The sequence below is a fragment of the Pleurodeles waltl genome, chromosome 4_2 (genome assembly GCF_031143425.1).
Source record: "Pleurodeles waltl isolate 20211129_DDA chromosome 4_2, aPleWal1.hap1.20221129, whole genome shotgun sequence".
Classification (NCBI taxonomy): Eukaryota; Metazoa; Chordata; class Amphibia; order Caudata; family Salamandridae; genus Pleurodeles; species Pleurodeles waltl.
The window spans coordinates 957,043,772-957,061,769 of NC_090443.1; the positions used below are offsets into that span (position 1 = coordinate 957,043,772).

A 17,998-nucleotide genomic window follows, 5' to 3' on the forward strand; every position below is an offset into this window, starting at 1 on the left:
TCTCCAAGATGGCCATCCCACACAGCAACAATACATCTGTCACAATCGTTAGTTCAGGGTGGGGTAGGGAGAGGGGCCTGCCGCCAGTCCAAATGTGGTACAGCAACCAGCACTGCAGATCTTTTGTAGCCTCTTCTGACACCTGGATGGAATCCGAAAGGTTCCTTGGTGCAGAGCCCAATAAAGCTTCAGATCCCACTGCAGAGCCTGCATGTGCCACCTGTCATTGTCAACTAGAAGGATGCAGGAGGCCAAGAAGTCTTAAATCCGCTCTCATAAAGACCCAGCTCAAGGGTTGATACATGAGGATCATAGCCTGAATATTCTGGGCTTTCTGAGGCAGTGCAAAGGCTCTGAACAGCATCGCGTCCAGGATTGCTCCAATGTAAGGGAGCCTCTGTGAAGGAGACAGGTGTGAATTTGGATTGTTGATGGAAAATCCCAGAGATGGCAACAGGTTAGCCGATGCCTGGAGGTGGTTTACGACAGTTTGGGGCAAGCCGCTTTCAACAATCAGTCACCCAGGTATGGGAAGACTGGTATTCCCAAGCATCACCATCAGTTTTGTGGACACCTGAGGGGCACTGGTAAGACCAAAACAGTGCTCTGAAAACTGAAAGTGCGTGTGGCCTACCTCAAACTGCAGGAAACGTCGGTGAGACTGCAGGACAGGGATGCAGACATAGGCGTCTAAGGGACCTGGGGAAGACAGATCTAGCATTTTGAACTTGTCCTTCTAGAGGAAGAAGTTCATGGGGCAGAGATCTAGAATGGGACTGAAGACTTTGGCCTTCTTCAGCACCACAAAATAGCAGAAATAGAAACCAATCCCGAACCCTGATGCTGTTACCCTCCTTATGGCTCCCTTTTCCAAGAGTCTGAACTTCCCTTTTGCAGAATGGACAAGTGGTCCTCCAGAAGCCATTGTCATGCGGAAGGCATGCTAAGAGGGGTGGAAATGAAGGGTAGAGCCGAACAGTGCTGAATGATTGGAGCACCCATCTGTCCAATGTAATGCCTTGCCACTCGTGGCGGTAAAAGCTTATCTGGCCTTCAGCTGGGTGAGAGTGTGCCGCTGAGGGCAAATTGAGGCAGTTTTGCAGTGGTAGCGGGTGGGGGATTGGGTAGTCTGTTGCTCCTGGCGGCCTGGACGCTGGCAGCCAGATCCCCAACCTCTGCTACAGGAGGCCTGGGAGATCTGGTGTTGGTGAAGCAGAGTTTGTTGTGGCCTCTTCTGAAATCCCTTCAAAAGCCTTGAAAGAGGTGACATTGTTGGGTAAACTGCTGTATGGGTAGTGCTAGGAATTCTAGGCACGAGTCCACCTTATCTCCAAAGAGATGGGGACCATCAAAAGGAATATTCATCAGCAACTGCTGTACATTGCATGAAAGTCTGGTGTAACAAATCCAAGCATGTCACTGAAGCACCACGCTGGTGCCAACTGCCCTACTCAAGCAGTTGGTGGTGTTCAGACTCGGCATGATCACGTATTTTGTTGCATCCTGGACATCCTGAATTGTTTGCTGAAGATTTGCCTAAAGATTCTCAGGGTCTGCAAGCAAAATATCGTCCACCATGTCACACTGTGCATGGGAATAGCGACCCACAATGCCACTTGAGTTTCCCCCTTGTTGGGGGGAGGAAAACAGAAGTTTGCCAAAGGTTCCATGCATTTTGACTCACATTCCAGCAGGGTGGAAACACACGGGATTTAGCCTTTTGGTAGAGGTTTGAACTACCAGTCTCTCAATAGCTGGGTGATGCAGAAGGAACAGTAAGTCCGCTGGAGCTGGCCTATGTCTCCTGGCTACTTGACAATTTACTGGAGGGCAAGAGGGCTTAATTGCAGGTGGCCAGAAGTGTGTCTGTCAATGCCTCATTGAATAGAAGAAGGGGTTTGTGTGATAAGCACATTTGTTTTGGTTTCCACTCATTAAAGTTTTAAATCCAGTACTTGTGCTGCTCTCCTGATAACCATTGCAAAGGAGGCAGAGTATTGCTTTGAAGGACCAGGTGAGGAATTCAGTCCTATGTCCTGTGATGTGTCTAGGCCACTGGCCTCTGGTAAATACAGTAATAAGTTCTCATCATCATATACCTAGGAAATACCATCACCACCCTTGTCTTGCTGTTTGTCTGTATATCTGTAATGTAAGGAAGGCATATCTGAATCCCCCTGAGGTGAAACTGGAGGTCACGGGGTTGTGACTTTGAACGGGGTAATTGTGAATTTGCTTAAGACTCAAAAAGAACTATTGGCTCCTCTTCCAGCGGTGGCATTGATGCACAGGGGGGCAGCATCCGTTTTGATGCCATATGCGAGGTTGGCATAGTTGTCAGCCCCAGAGTGGGGTTGAGAGGCATATTTGGCATGGGGGAGTGATCCACTGGCAGATACCCGAATGGAGGCCCCTGAGATCCATGGGGCCCGGAAGTGCACCAGAGTGATCCAGTAGAGTACAAAAAATCCACAGCATTACCTTTTTGAATGCCTGGATCTGCTACAGTGTAGTCGATGGACCCGGGAATTTGGGTTGGATTGGGATTAAAGCCAGGATCGGTTCAGAGAGTAAGACCGTGACTTCAAAGTACCCTTCTCTTGCTGAAAGTAGCAGGAAGAAGGGGATCAGTGCTTGGACTTCTTACGCTTCTATTTCTTGGACTTAGCTGATAACTTTGAATGTGACTATCTCTCTCAAGTACTGTCTCAGAGCGAGAACGTGTCTTCTACTTCGACCGGGCCTTGCTGTCCCTTCCTACGATTCCTTGCGACAGTTTGGCCTCGGGGTCATGGATGGCCTTCGCATTTATCCAAGGACTGTCACGCACAACTTCGAGTCATGGAAGGAGCCCAAACACCGGAGACAGACTTTGTGAGGGCCTGTCACTAACATTTGTTTGTAGCAGCCAGCGCAGGGTTATAACTGTCGTTTTTGGCAGAGACATGTCCCTTGCACACTGGAAACAAAAACTGGAAAAACATTATCCTTCAGGTGACAGAAGCAAGGTAGCGAGCTACAGATCCACACCGTAAGCATGGAAAGGAAGGGGTGTCAGAGGTGGTGGTTATTTTGTGGGCCCAATGTCACTTCAAGGCTGGAATGGATCTCATGTGGAGCCACACAAAGCCACCTATAGGCTTGCAAGGTTATTCCTGAAAAAAAAAATCGCCAAATCCAGTCTGGTGGTATTCAGAAATTGAGTAATCTGCGGTTAGAAGTATCCATCAGAAATTTATGATGTCTGCTCATTTTTCATGCCAGGGAATAATGAAAGAAATGGCATTCACTGGAAGAGTATTAAATCAATCTGCATATACAAAGTTCTGGTAATAAAACGATTACTATACATTAACAAGTTGGATGAGAAGATTTGTTTCTATACGTTCTTCTCACTCAACTTTGCCATTAAAGTGGTCCGAATGAACCCTCGTATGTATCCTTATCAATTCTGTTATGAAAATTCCTATCAATTTTTATCATTCCTTTTCATGGAAAGAATTTGATGCTGTTAAATTCAGTGTTGTGGGGGTTTTGACTTTGATGGACTAGAAACGTAAGCATACCAGGTTTTCAGAATACAGAGAATACATAATTTTACATTCCGTGAATCTGAGGAAGAATCATCTGAGAACTGGATCCATGCCCAGTTTTTGGGATATCCCCGCAATATATGTTTATGATCTACAAATTTAAATTGAACTCATTTACATACATGGTTTCCTGTAAATGCGGCATAGGAATGCCCTCCTACACCTACATAGAATACCCTGAATTTAAATAGTGATAGCCTTGAGAAACTGCCGTGGCTTTGACCCTCTTGGAACAAAGTTAGACACCCTTGCAGAAGGGGGATTTAATGCATCATACTAATTAAATTAAAGACACACCAAGAAGAATATAAAAAAGAAACCTTTTATTTTTCGAAGAGGGTTTAACATCAACATGCAGGTTCAGCATGAATAAAAAGTATTGCACCGCTATTATGTGGCAAAGGTTCAAGTTTCTAAAAACACGTAGCACATCCCACACTTTATTCACCTTTCTCCCCAGGCACAAGGTAATCGATGTGCAGCCTGGCAACGAGGAAAGGAAACTGCATCTGCCCACACCTCCCTCGAGATATGTCACAGCGTGAAAACGCACACACATCTGACAAGTATTCTAAAAGTTCAGTCGATGCATCCAGCAAGATAAAATCAAAGAAATGTCCCAACTTTTCTTCTCCCCAAAGAAACACAAATAAAAATGTATAAATGGCGTATCATTGTCTCTTGGACATGTAGAGCTCAAGTTACTCTTTTCACGCACCACCACAGAAACAGTCACACTGCACAGGCGCTGCAGTGCACAAGGGCCCCCTTGTGCACAGCTCTGAAGGCTCTCCAGGTGCAAAAACCTAAAATATTAAAAGTGCCCTGTCGGTGATGCTGGCCCACCTTTTCGATGCTACGGCGGGCATTGGGATCACATTACAACTCTGGCCATTGAAGAATCCGACAAGAGTGGTGCTCGGAGAGCTCTGTGTGCAAGGTGAACGGGATGCACTGAGTGGCAGCTTCGTCAGCACAACTACAGAACTGGGCAGGCCCTTGTATTTGGGGTACGACTCAAGACCCCTTTACAATCCAGGAACAACAAAACTTGGACTGGCGCTGGATTGCTTGACACTGCCTGTGTCACCTTAGTAATGTGAAACAACAGGGGAACCAAGCTCTGTCCAGCAGTGGACACCACTGCAGTTCTCAAGCGTATTTACAGTAAACAGCATCTGTTGCTTTTCTACAGACTACTCGATAGTAAACAAAAAAAACATAACGTTCAAGCATGCTAAAGGAATGCACTGCTTTGAATTATTACAATTTACTAGGGCTTAGAAGGATAGCACCCTTGTTCACTCTCACAAAAAAAAGAAAAACAACTCAAGCAGAAAAGGAATCCGGGAGATGAAATAGAGTTCTGAAAAACGATTGACTCCAAAGTGTAAAACATAACGAGAGAGAATATATTCCTTTCTGCTCCCTGCTATTGTGTGTTCACTGATGGGAAGGATTGTACAAACAGGTGATCATATATTGTGACTATTTCTATGCGGATTTCATATCTCATTTTCAATGCCATGTCATAGAGGCTTTTTCGCTAATTTGTACACATTCCTAGAGACAGTAACTGGGTAAGAAAATATTGTAACATGTTGTATAAGACCCCTGAAATGAGAACCGCCCAAAGCTTTAACCAAACCATCTCACTTCGGGTTACGGCCGAAGTTCATGTGCTACAGATTAAGTTCTATACTACAAATTGTTTAGCAGGTACTGCTAGGCCACGTCTGTCAGCAACTACTTCAAAACTAGTGATCAGCGATGCAAAGGCATCTTCCTGAACACCTATGTCAATCACGGTTTCTACTCTTTATCCAATCATAAAATACTCTTGTCAGTTCTGTTGACGATGTGTTCCTGGTAGTGCTCTACCTACAGAAAATGTCAAGCTCTCTATACAGTGTTCTAATATAGAAGAAAAATAGGGTAATTTGAGAACCATATTGGGAATTCCCATACTTTATGTGTGCATTCATCATGTTCAGTCTTCTCGAGCCCTAATGAGGAGACCTTTTCCTCTCCCATTTCCTTGACGTCGTTCATCCAGTTAGGAGGAAAGAAAGAAAACAAAACAGAGGGCCTGAAAGCCTTCAAATGCGAAATGTTGGTTTTTACTAAGGTGACATACCCTAAAAAAAGTGTTCTTAAGATTATTTTTTAAAGGATTCTCAATTTTCCCTGTCTTAGCTGTTTAATTAAGAGGTAAGTATATATTTGAGAATTTGAGATAGGATACATTACTGTCAAATAGCTGTACCTCGTTCTTTATTGCTATTTAAGTAGTCTTATTTTCTTTAACAGCTTATGTTGAACGCTTCCAGAAGCCCCATGGATAGGCCTATCTGGATGAAAGCAAATATACACAAGAAAAGGGACACCGAGAACGGTAAAACTGCAAATTGTAGCCTGGTCATACTGTGAGAATGTTTTGCGATTTCTATCCCCGTGCGCCAATCACTCTATCAAACCTTTTCACTTCAGCATATGGTCCAGAAAGATCATTTTAATTTTAGGATGTGCTTGTTTCATTCTAGCGGCCTGTAGGGGCTGTACAATAACATCCAGCCAATTCACCCTACATCTTTTAATGCTACTTAACAATGGCTCCAGCTGCTTAGCCACAAGTCTAATTCCCCCATGTTTCTTGATATGTAGAGATGTGCGGCTCAGTTCTAAGGCGCCCATATCAAGGCATTAAAGACAGATGAATCAAAGTAATGGGCTGTGTGGCATACAGCAACAACTGCGTAAAAGTGCAACAATAATTTACAAATGAGAATAATGCATGCCTACTGGACCAAGTATGCCAAACAGGAAAAATGGTTTAGTGCTTTGTGGCAATCGCCAGGAACCCCAAAACATTCAGTTTTTTTTCCTGAGCATGTCTCTTGCATGCTCTCACTCCCTCCTCTAAGACTAGTCGTCTGCTCCATCCCCTTGAATCCCAGGCTTGGCTAGACATCACTTTCACTCCTGGCTCCCAGTGTGATGGCTCTCGTGTACTTAAGGTCCCCACGTGCCTGCTCACCACCATCTACAGGTCCGAGCTTGACTGCTCAATCACTTCTCTGGGACTCAGCTACCCTTCCCTCCAGCCTCTCTGTCCACCTCTTTGGCGCCCGCTGTTGGGTCTGCCATTCTCCGCGCCTCCATCTCCCTGGTTTACATCTCCTCTGGCTTCCAGCTGCCTGCCCTTAAACTCCTCTGGCCTACTGGTGCCGGCTCTTCTAATCCTGTGGCCTACAGCTGCTTGTGCTTCCACTCTCTTGGCTCAAATCAGCCCAATCTGCTACTTCTTTTTCTTGGAGGCGACTTCTCTCCCAATCCTATGGATCCCAGCAATGCTCCGGCACCTACCTTTCCAAGCCCACGTGTTGGTATACCTTCTCATTACTCAGGCTCAGCTGTCAAACTGCGCTCCCCAGCACGGTTGTCTACTCTCTGCTATCTCTCGGCTGTCTCTCCTCCACTCCTCCGTTGTCTACTCTTACTACCCGGACTCTGCTGTCTCGTCTCCCCCTCCTCAGGCTGCCAGATCTCTTGGCATCCCTTCCCCTCCACTGCTCTAGCTCTCTGTTTTTGACGGGCTACCCGCTCCTCAGGGTAGGAGTCCCCCATGCCTTTTAGCTCTCGTACTCCGAGTCGGTAGGCCCCCACGCTTCTCTGATCCATTGTGTCTTGGCTGGTTGTGCTTCGGGGTCTCAAGCTGGCTGAAATCCACCTCCACTTCCTCGTACTGGAGCACTCTTGTATCTCCATCTCCCACTTGATGTCCCCTTGCCCATCCCATCCTATTGCCTTCAACCTATCACCGCCCCACATTTTAAAGCCCGGTATAGAAAGACATAGTGGCACTGGCAGCATCTATGGTTCAAGGATCTTGGGAAGCAGTGAAAGAGGAATAACAACAGTAACAGAAGAATGAAGGAAACTCAGATGCCCATCACAGCGTCCAGCGGGGCAGCAGGCTGGTTTGGCAGCCTGTGGCCATAGCTCATGTGTCTTTGGCGCCACTACTTTATGAAGACTATTAGTTCGAAGTATTCGCTGTCGGCCTCTGACAATCTGATGCATCTTAGCCTATCTGTAATGCGGCGTTGTATTTATGCGTGGGTCATGACAAGAACATTAACAGCTGCCCATACGCTCCCCTGCAGCTCATTGTCTCGGAGAGGGTACCTGAGAGGAGAGCTCAGTGGTTGGTGTGCATAGTGGTATAGTGTTGTAGTGTTGGTTAAAGATGACGGCTTACAGGCTAGGGGCCAGTGGATGACGCAGAGCAAGAGGGATGTAGGGCAATGGGGAAAGGTTAAAGCTCCATCACGTTAGCTTTGACCGGTCACTTCTGGCCAGTGTGGAGCCTGTTGAATTTTCCTGTTTGCTTACCAAAAATAATTTACAGTCCCTAAAATCAGCATACGCAGCCCTTGTAGAACTTATGGGTGCATCCAAGTCGCTGAAGTATTTTTTAAAGTGCCTATAAAACAGGGATCCCTTCAAGCACATCATTACGCCAGCTAAACTGCCCTGGACCACTTCCTCCAGGCGCGCTCTTGCAGGTGGCTTCTGCTCAATCACACTCAGAAGCCAACAAGTTCCTAGATTCACACCACACACACACACACACGCGCGCGTAAACAGTAACTCGATTGGATGTCCGTGGTAACAAAAGCAGCAAGTTGGTCCATCAGTCAAACCCAAGCTTACGGAATCAGTTACAGGGTGAGAAAAAGCTTCCAAACATGACGAGGCTAGACATCAAGATGGAATCAAGGGCATTTCCCATGCACGGCTGTGGTTCAAAGAGGCAGTGAGGATGGTTACAAAACATTCTGGCCTGTAGAAACATCACAGTGTTACCGTGCAGACCCAATGATGTCCCTGTGGCTCAGCGAAAACCGTCTTTTTTTAATACATAAACAAAGACGAGGTTGCAGTCGACAACCCCATTAGTGCGACGAGACATTTTAAAAATGTGTGGCGAGTCATAGCACATATGCATCAGTAACCAATCAAGCTCGTAGCCGTTCCAGTAAGCAACTGCAAAACACCTTTCAGGCGAAATCCGAGTAGAGATCCGAGCATTTTGTAAAATGAGGTTACAGTTTCACCTCTGCATCACTCTGTATAGGACTGCCGTCTTTGGATTTGGCCACAGTTTTTTTTTTGTTTCATTTCGACGAGAAACCAACAAGATTCTGTTTTGCATCAGATGTAGGGTAAAAAAAAATATTTATGAAGCCTGTACGGTCTACAGAGTCGTGTGTGGCGCTAGCCTCAATCAGTGATGGCCAATCGGCAGTACTACACGTACAGAAAAGATGTAAGGAAATGCTATGCGCCATGTAGGCGTGCCACTCAACGGAGCGTGAACCACTGAATTCAGTAAGCGTTGCTGGGAGATGCTCGTGCACGTGCAATGAGGGTAAGCACGTGCACGTGCGACCTGGGCACGAGAAACCTTAGAAAGCTGACCTTTAGCTCCGACCTCGCACGTGACGTTTAGAAGTCACTGATGCCACATCAGAGGTTTCCTGGTTAACATCGTCATGCCCCTCCCACTGCAGCCCTACTGCACTAATTCACTAATCTGACATCTGCCCTATTTAGAGTTTGGTGGCCGGGGTCCTCCATCAAGAAAGTGGCGGACGTTCCGTTCGAAATGGAGTACTGTGTCCGCCATACTCTCAATGAGGACCAGAGCATCCAAAGACACCGTATTTATTGGATTAGCACGTTTTACAAACTGAACTTTCAAGTTTACAGAAGCAAAGCACCTTCCACTCTGCGGAAAGGAACGGTAAAACGAAAGCATAAATCGTTTCCCGATGGCCACCTCCCCACCTCAAGGCGACTGTCCACTAACTCTGTAAATTACCCAAATATCACTTTTTTAATGAGTTAAAAAGTGACAGCAATGAAAAAGCAGGTATTTTTACCACTCATCTGAGCTTAGGCCATTCAACTGAGACTTATGTGAAAATCAAAGTCGACGTAAAGCACGCGATGGAGGTGTCCCTCGTATCAGTTCCTCATACACTTGAATCACATCAGGAGGGAGTTTGCCCTTTGAAATGCTATTCTGAAGCCTTTACCGTAAACAATCAGCAACAGCGGTGCCACCTCAATGGGTACAATTGCGGCTGCATGTTCCGCACCAGCTGATGCTTCCACCCCCTCCTTAGTACTTCATGTTCTTCTAACCTGCCATGAGAAATGCAAAATCTGCATCTGTTTCTCCTACTAGTACCAGCTGCATGAAAATAAGCTGCTCTGACGATCCAAGCCAACCAGCCCAAGCTATCTGCGGTGTCAGCCCTGCAAGGTGGGCTCTGCAGGACCAGTGTCGGGATCTCTCAGCCAATCAGCCTCCAAGTTACAAGGTGGCACTCCTAATGGAAGAGCCCTGGCATTAAACCCCTGCACCTGTGAAACAAGGGCCCCTGCACTAAGATCTGCACTTTACTTCTGTCTAAATAAAACTTGCTTCTGTAATCCACAAAAGAATATAGAGGCTCTTCAGTTCCCAATTTTTGGCAAAGGAGATTCGAGATTGTGTCTAACAGTAGTCGAAGATCCTCGCCGGTCAAGCACCTAGCCCGAGCGTCGTGGAAACCAGCGGCGAGGGGGGCCGTGCGCTCACTGTTCGGCACCCCAAAAGTTCTTCTGACGCCCTCGAGTAATCTGAATCACAGATGCCAACCGAGCTCGGCTTTTGCCTTTGGGCACAAACTGGCTGCTGCGCCGGGCACATCCTCGCCCCAGCTTGGTACATTCAGAAGTTGTACACTGCGGAGAGGATCTCAGTTTAAATTCATTGCTGTAGCAACAGAAAACGGCTCATCTGCGACTGCAATCATTTATCGGTGCTAAGACCTGGATTAAGTCCTCATGAGCGATGTCTGAGGAAGGAAAGAGGCCTGTGAATTTATGAAGGTATTAGGTAGTCCTACTGCCGGAGGGCTGCGGGGCTCCAGAGAGTGAATGCCGGTGTCACTGCGGCTGGCAGATCATTACACTGATGGACTAAGGAGCAGAGACTCCTGGCGACCACCAGCACGAGAAGGGCCGCTCTTCCGGGGGCTGCTCCGCTTCACTCTATGGTAGGGCATTCCAGGATGCCTTGCCAACCAGGAGCCTGGAGAACTCCTAAAAAGAAAAGAAGCTGCATCTGTAGTCCTCCTGGAACCCCCCTTCCTGAGCGGGGGGGCTGTTTTCTCGCCCTTCCCAGGTCGAGGAGGCAGAAAGCTTCCCCCGGCAGCCGCGCTTCCAGGGCTCTTCAGGGGTTGCTCTCTGCGCAGCCTTCTCCAAGGCCCTTGCCTCGTCCAGGGATGTAGAAGATCCTTTTGTGGACTCTGCAGCCGCAGGGGGCTTGGAGTGTGACTCCTGACACAGGGAGGTTGTGCGCTTCATCAGGCGCTTGTGCAGACCTCACACTCTTTTCAGTGTAATTAGTTCCATTTTCAGTGTCTACTGGAGTGTGCATGCTAGAGTGAAACAAGTAACACAAAGGGACCTTCCTAATCCTTAGTGGAGGCAAACGGCTGAACGTCTGCTTTCCCTCGGGGAGAAACCAAGTCATACTATACTCTGGTATGGAATGGAAACCAGCAGAAGTAAGGGGCGCTATAGGCGCTTTCCATAAATGGAGTCGGCCTATGGAGGAGAAGCCGAGGATCTGATGAAGGACGTTGCCTGGATACAGCTATATTTTGGTGAAAGGGCAATTAGAAGGGCCTGCAGAAAAGGACGATATCAAAAACCAGAAACCTCAATAGCTCAGTAGGGGAAGGAGTCCGTGAATCTGCCACACTACAGACAGACAATACGCAAAATGCTCTGAAAACTGTTCTTTGCGTATAGAGGTTTGCAGCCTTCCTAAGGTGCAACCATTTTGAGAAAGATGGCGCGGGCTCTGTAAGGTGCTGAGACAGAGGGCAAGATGTGCTTGTATTAGTGTGGCGATAGGGCCACAGTCAGCCTAAAATCTTCATGGTCAGTAAAGTGCCTGACAAAGCCCTGCAGCTTGTCGAACCGTGGGAAAAGTCTATGAAGGAGGAGAAGAATTTGAAGAAAGGTCAGCCAGAGAAGTTGCATCAGCAAATTATTTTTTTGGATTACGAATAAATTAATGCAAATTGGCATGTAAGGAAAACACACCCTCCATAGTTCTGGTTTCAGAGTACATGGACACAAAGGGTACCTGCCTATGGCTGGAAGCAATATGAGGTCATTGGGGCAAGGCTTTGACAAACTTTCCGTTTTAAAGTCCAGGTTCAAGAAGGTCTTCACATCCGGGTAGATGGCTAAGACTATGGTATCCTCTTTATTAGAGCCTGGAGGAGGATCTAGGCTTCGGAAACGCAGTGGATAGAGAGCTTTCATTGTGCTGTGAGATGGTTTGAAACGTGCCTCTATGTAAGGTGAATTTGTCTTGGATGCTCTATAGGTATTCCACTCTGCAAGTCACCACGGGCAGCAGGGTGTGGAAAAGAATCAGTGTTGAGAGTCAGTTACCAGGTCATTAATAGGAACGTGTACAGCAATAACACATCTCGAAACACAGGTTGCAGATCAACTCTGAAATATGAGAGAACACAAAAGGGAATGATTTATCAACCAGTGCTAAAAAAAAATTGATAGTAACAAAAAGTGCTTTTTTGGGGGGGAGGAGTGCAAAGGTTTGAAACTTCTGAAATTGAAAGCCATGCTGAATATATGTAGAAGAGGAAGGGATGAGGTGTCGGTAAAGGGGAGGCATACTGAATTCAGTGGCCACGAGGCATCTGCACAACTGAAGCCGACAGCACACACCATCTCTAGTCCTCTCTTTAAGATACCCTGTTCCTTATATACACTGAACACCAAGAACATGTTAAAAAAGAAAATACAGACTTGGCAGCGGAACAAAGGAAGAAGCAGCATGAACACACAAAACCAAGGGAAAGATGTCCACAGGTGTTTATCATTTCTGATATAGTGTCAAACATGCAGTCTGTGGTTTTGAACCCCAAAACGTCAGTCTGTGAACCCATGGGGGTCTGCTATGTTTTTTTCAGTGCGACTGCTGGGGGTAACACACAGTCTGATTGTGCAAGGACTGCAGTCTCTGTCGCTTTCCCCGGTGTCACCTCCTCTTTCTGCAGAGACGTGTGGCCCTCTGGCAGCGGTGCAACCTGAAGTGTCTGAGCCCCTGAGGTATGTGCAAGGTGTTTCGCTGGTGGTGATCTGATGGAATCCAACGTGTCGGATGGCTTTGAAAGGCTGAAACACATTTCATTTTTGGCCACCACGGGACAGCTCTGCGACCAAGAATTTACTGCCTTTGCGGAGTTGCAGCAAGTTGCGCATGTTTTTAGAAGAATACCGTTGAGGGCAGCTTTGCGGTCTTCTGCACCCGATTCAACCACATGTGCTTCTGGCCTTCTCAGCTGTGACTCTTTCTCTTGTTTATTGGACACAACATCTGGGGACAGTTCCTGTAACTTCTCCGAAGTCTCTTTAACAATCGGCACAGTGAGTTTTACAGGGCTCAGTACACTCTTAGCCACATTAGCCAACTGAGAGACCAATGGGATTTTATCACAGAACAGAGTGGGGGCTGAGGGGGCAGTGTTTAGAGCAGATATGTTAGTGTCCACTTTATCTCGGCCTTTCAAAGTGCTCTCTGCAAATGTCTGATGCTTTTCAGACAGGACGGTGCTGTCTGGGGGGCTTCTTTGTGGAGTGGGTTCCAGTATGTTTGTCAAGCACTGTGTGGGGCAAAGTTTTCCTGAAGGCAGGGGCTCTTGCACTGCGTTAGTCACCCCGCGGTCTGTTTTTCCTAGCACTGAGGAGTTCTTTTTAAAGACCACTGAGGAAGAAGATGAAGGGAGAAAAGAAGACACCGAAGGCTGTTCTTGCTCATGCTTTTCCCTGTGGACACATGCAGCGACATTGGGCACTTGCAGGTCAGCTGCTTCCCTGGCCAACCCAGCTGGATCATTTTGCATACTGTGGCTAACGTCTACAGGCTTACATTTCAGAAGGTCCTGGTAGTGAACCAGATCCGCTTGGCCACCAGCATTTCCATTCAACAACTTGTCTGCAGAACAATGATCTCCCAGTTTCGTTGACCCTAGTCGACAGATTTCAGGCATGTGGTGCTCTTTTACCATGCTTTCTAAACATGCAGTTGTTTCCAAATGATTAGAATTGACCATAGTACCTGGAGGTATTCTGAGATTCGGCAGCTGGCCTGAACGGGAAAGCAAAGTGTTCTCTTCCAATCTCTCATCTGCTGTCTTCTGCAAGCTTCTCTTGCTTTGAGAATCAATGGACACAAAGAGATTATCATCTATGCTATTTTTGGACACAGCTTTACAAGAGATCTTGGTGTCTTCATTGAAACCGGAATCAGAGCCCTGGTCAGCCTTGAAAGAAGACTTCTCCAACCTTCTTCCATCTTGGCTGTCTTCTGAACAATCATCAGTTTCATCTTCAGAAGAGTTCACTTCTCGGATCGCCTCTTGCTTCTGCAGTGACTCTCTTCTTTCAACCCTGTCCTGGCGGATGGCTCCAAGCTTTCTTGACGACTGCTTTGAAAGCGCTGCCTTTTCACCTAGATCCGCCTTGATCCCAGTTGATTCATTTGCTGACTCCTGCAAGCTCTGTAAACTTGGATCCCTCTGCAGCATTTCTTTCTTGAACTCAGAGTGAGAGATATCCAAGCTATGCTTACGGGTAGTAGCGAGCTTCTTTTCGGAGGACGTAAGTGAAGAGGCTAGTTTCTCAGCAGACTGGACTCTCTTTAGCAGCGGAGACCTTGGTGCTTCAGCACTTTTGGGCCTTGAAATCTGTCTCGCCAGAGGTGGAGAGGAGTGCAGTTTGATTGGGAAGGACTGCATAAGGGCGCAGCTGCTTAGCGAGTGTCCAGGTAAAGGAGATGGAGAGCGTGGAGGAGACGTGGACTGCGGTGTTGGTGAGGGAGTGTGAGCCAGTGGTGACAGAGGGATGTTGCCTGCCGATTTCCTCCTGGGAGATCTGTACTGTCTTTGCAGTTTCGGTGCCAGGCCATGCAAAGAGCTGGGACGGATGTGTCCTGAGCTCGCAGGAGAATTAGGGACACTGGAACTAGGAGAGCTGCTCTGTGAAGAATTTCCACCTGCTGGAGAAAGATACATATTGTTAGTATAAATAATGCTTTTCAAAATCTCTTAGGTACTTAATGAAAGTCAGAAAGTCAAGGGTCGATCAAGTAAATTAAAACACAGAATGCTTAGCATTAGAATGAAAGAGTTCAACAAAAGCAGGTAAATTGCAGCTTATCTATAAACCTAGTTTTGCAGCTTGTCTGTTACAGTATTTTGCCATACCAGCAGAAAATTCAAAATAATCTTTAACTGAGTTTTTTTTTAAATGCCTAAAGGGTGTCGATTCAAGGGGATGGCATTATTCAGATCTCCTCAAAGGCTTTAACCCGCATCCACAATTGGTTAAACTACATCTTAGGATTCTTTTGCAAGCTACTTCCTGTAAACAGCTACGTCTCTGTATCCTCAGCAGAGCACAGGTTGTTTGGGAGGGTCGTCTGCAATCTACAATAGTCAATCTGCTAAAAAAAAAAAAAAGTTTTGTTAAAAATAGTATTTTTGTTTTTCAACATGAGATTCACGGAATATGTAGCTTGTGGTAGAATGCTGGAAGCCATTATGTAGTGCGGAGAGGTTCTACGTGTATCAGCTGGTGTCAGGAAGAGACTGTTGGTGGTGATACATCATGATCCAATAATCTCCTCTTGGATATTCTCTTCAGTGTTTTGGACTGTTTTAGTTTCCTGGAGTTAACACTGTGTTTAAGGTACTGTATACAACATGGTCATCATATCGGATTAGGTTACAGGTTTTGTATGTGCTTATACAGCAGTTACTGTGTTACCACATCTCTGCGCGCTGGCGTACATGCCCGCTTAAGAACCGCTTGTGACCACTGCCAAAAAACTGCACTGGATTACCACGGTTCAGGCGCTGGTTCCCATGCGCTCTTAGAAACCACTCTTGACCGTTGCCAAGGAACTGCTCATCTCCTGCATGATCCGTCTCCATGCTGTTCACTCCTGACCCAGGGGATGTTTTCATCACGTAAGCATGTATGGCGGCAATTTTGGATTGGTCTGCTCATGCTCATTGGGAAATGGACATCAGGTTAAACTAAGTGGTACGTCGATTCATCAATGCAGTTGGCTGGCGTAGCAATATTGACGCCAACGGGTATACATTTTTAATGATTACTGTATCGGCATACAGCGGTCATTTTCTATTGGATTACCAATGTTTGTCAGGTTGGACAGGCAGATCTTGTATTTATTCTGTTATCCAGGAAAATGTTCATGAGAACAAGTGACTGTTTTCTAGAAACTTTGGATCAATTTATACTGCGGACAGAGGTTGTGTGACCTCTGTTACTATACATCATATCAGGCAGCAATATGGCACAGCCTCCACCTTTCCTTTCTGAAAAAGGAGATACTATTCTTCCATGGAAACGCTGGAAGAAACTTTTTGACTCCTATTTTATTGCTATTGGAGGGAAAAAATTATCTGTGGCAAGGAAGCAGGCAATATTGTTGCACAATTTAGGCATAGAAGGCCCTAACATTTATGAGAGTATAGATGAGATACCGACTGCAGTGAAGAAGGTGAACCCTATGACAACTATGTGACGTCTGTGAAAATTGTTAAGCAGCACTTTGAACCCAAGGGCGTAGCTTTGGGGGGGGGGGGGAGGTGTTTTGTGTTATACCCTCCCAATAAATGTATTTTCTGATGAATAGTTGGGTGTAGGTGCTTTCAGGATGGGATGGTGAGGTGTCTGTCAGATTTCACCTGGGTCTTTTGCATGCACACACTGACAAAAACACACACATTCCCGTCTCTGTTTTGAAAGGCTTAAAAATGTTGATTATTTTACAAACTATTGTGTTTCTCTCACTTAGTACTCCTACCAATATGCACCCCTCTCCCTTTCCACTGCATCTTAAGCCCTCCCATCCACCCTGCTTGCTCTATGATGTATTTGAACATTATATGCCAGCATGAATGTCGGGAAATCTGAAGTTCACAGCCACCCCCCTATCTTACTGGCCACACTACGCCCCTGTTTGGACCAACAATTATTGTGGTGCTTGAGCATCACAAGTTTCTCACTAGAGTTTAAGAAAAGACTGAAAAGGTCGGGAATCACATAGCTTTTCTGAAAATGTTGGCCCGTACTTGTGAATTTGGAGAAGTGACTCCTCAATTAGGGACCAGCTAGTAAAATGCAGTAATAGTAGTCTGGTGCAAGAGAAGCTGTTGGCCAGAAATCCCTCACTAAAGGAAACTATGGGTATTGTTGAAGGGATGGAAAACATTTCTGGATGGGTAAAAGAGATGAGGAATCAATACACATTAACAAACACAGCTACTGCTCAAAGTAGTATACATGCTGTTGTTGATAATGAAGTACAAGTTAATTCTGAATTGAATGTGCAAAGGGTGAATGCCAAAGGCAAAGCGACCACTGACTTATGTGACCATAAAATTGAATTTTATAGGTGTGGAGATTTGGGGCATCTTTCAAACAGACCCAGTTACAATGCAAGGAATTCAAACTTGCCAAACTTGGGCACTTTGCTTCAGAGAAGGTGTGTCCTAATGACAGTATGATTGAAGGGGTAAAAGCAGTTATCCTTAATGTGGATGAAGTAGATGTGGAAGAGTTGGCTGTGCCTGAATGTTAAGTAGATAAAAGTGGGAGAAACGTTTTGGTATTGGCAGATTCGGGATCTCCTTATACAACGTCTGGTGACAGAATATGGGACAGAGCTTTGCAGACCAACAGGTGCAACTGCTGCCACCAGATATAAATCCAGTCAGTTATGGGGGTACACAAATTGATGCCCTGAGGTGTGTAGTTATGAAGATTAGATTACTCCGCAGAGAAACAACTGGGAAGCTATTGATAGCAAAAAGAGGTGACAACTTGTTGGGATGAAGAGACCAAAGGGACATGGGTATAAATCTTAATCCAAATGCTCATAACCGGGTGATGTTGGTTAGTAACAATGGAGATAGTGAGACTTTCTTTAAGGAATTTGAGACTTTAAGACATTTTCTGTGGTATTTAAAGATGGTCAGGACTTGCTTAAAGGTTTTAAGCATCACACGGTTCTCAAGAGTTGTGCAACACCTTCTGTCCATAAGGTACATAAAGTTCCCAATTTAATGCTCAATCCCCCCAAAAAACAGAATTGCTTGATCTGATGGCTATAGAGGAGAATGAATCATCGGAATTGCTGGGGCCAGTGGTTCTTGCACCCAAGCATGGGGATAAGCCCATCAGGATGTGCATGGACCTTCGTGATCTTAACAAACGGA

The 17,998-nt window shown here is 46.1% G+C and overlaps 1 protein-coding gene across 6 annotated transcripts in view; it reads right to left on the reverse strand.

Moving 5' to 3' along the window:
* Window positions 1-3,901: 3,901 nt before the first annotated feature.
* Window positions 3,902-17,998, reverse strand: part of MAST2 (microtubule associated serine/threonine kinase 2) — a 1,054,635-nt gene continuing 1,040,538 nt past the window's right edge. For all 6 annotated transcript variants that reach the window (XM_069232766.1, XM_069232767.1, XM_069232770.1 and 3 more), the window contains one exon: window positions 3,902-14,748. In XM_069232766.1, the coding sequence (XP_069088867.1) occupies window positions 12,647-14,748 (2,102 nt within the window). In that variant the 3' untranslated portion in view covers window positions 3,902-12,646. The remainder of the gene's footprint in view (window positions 14,749-17,998) is intronic.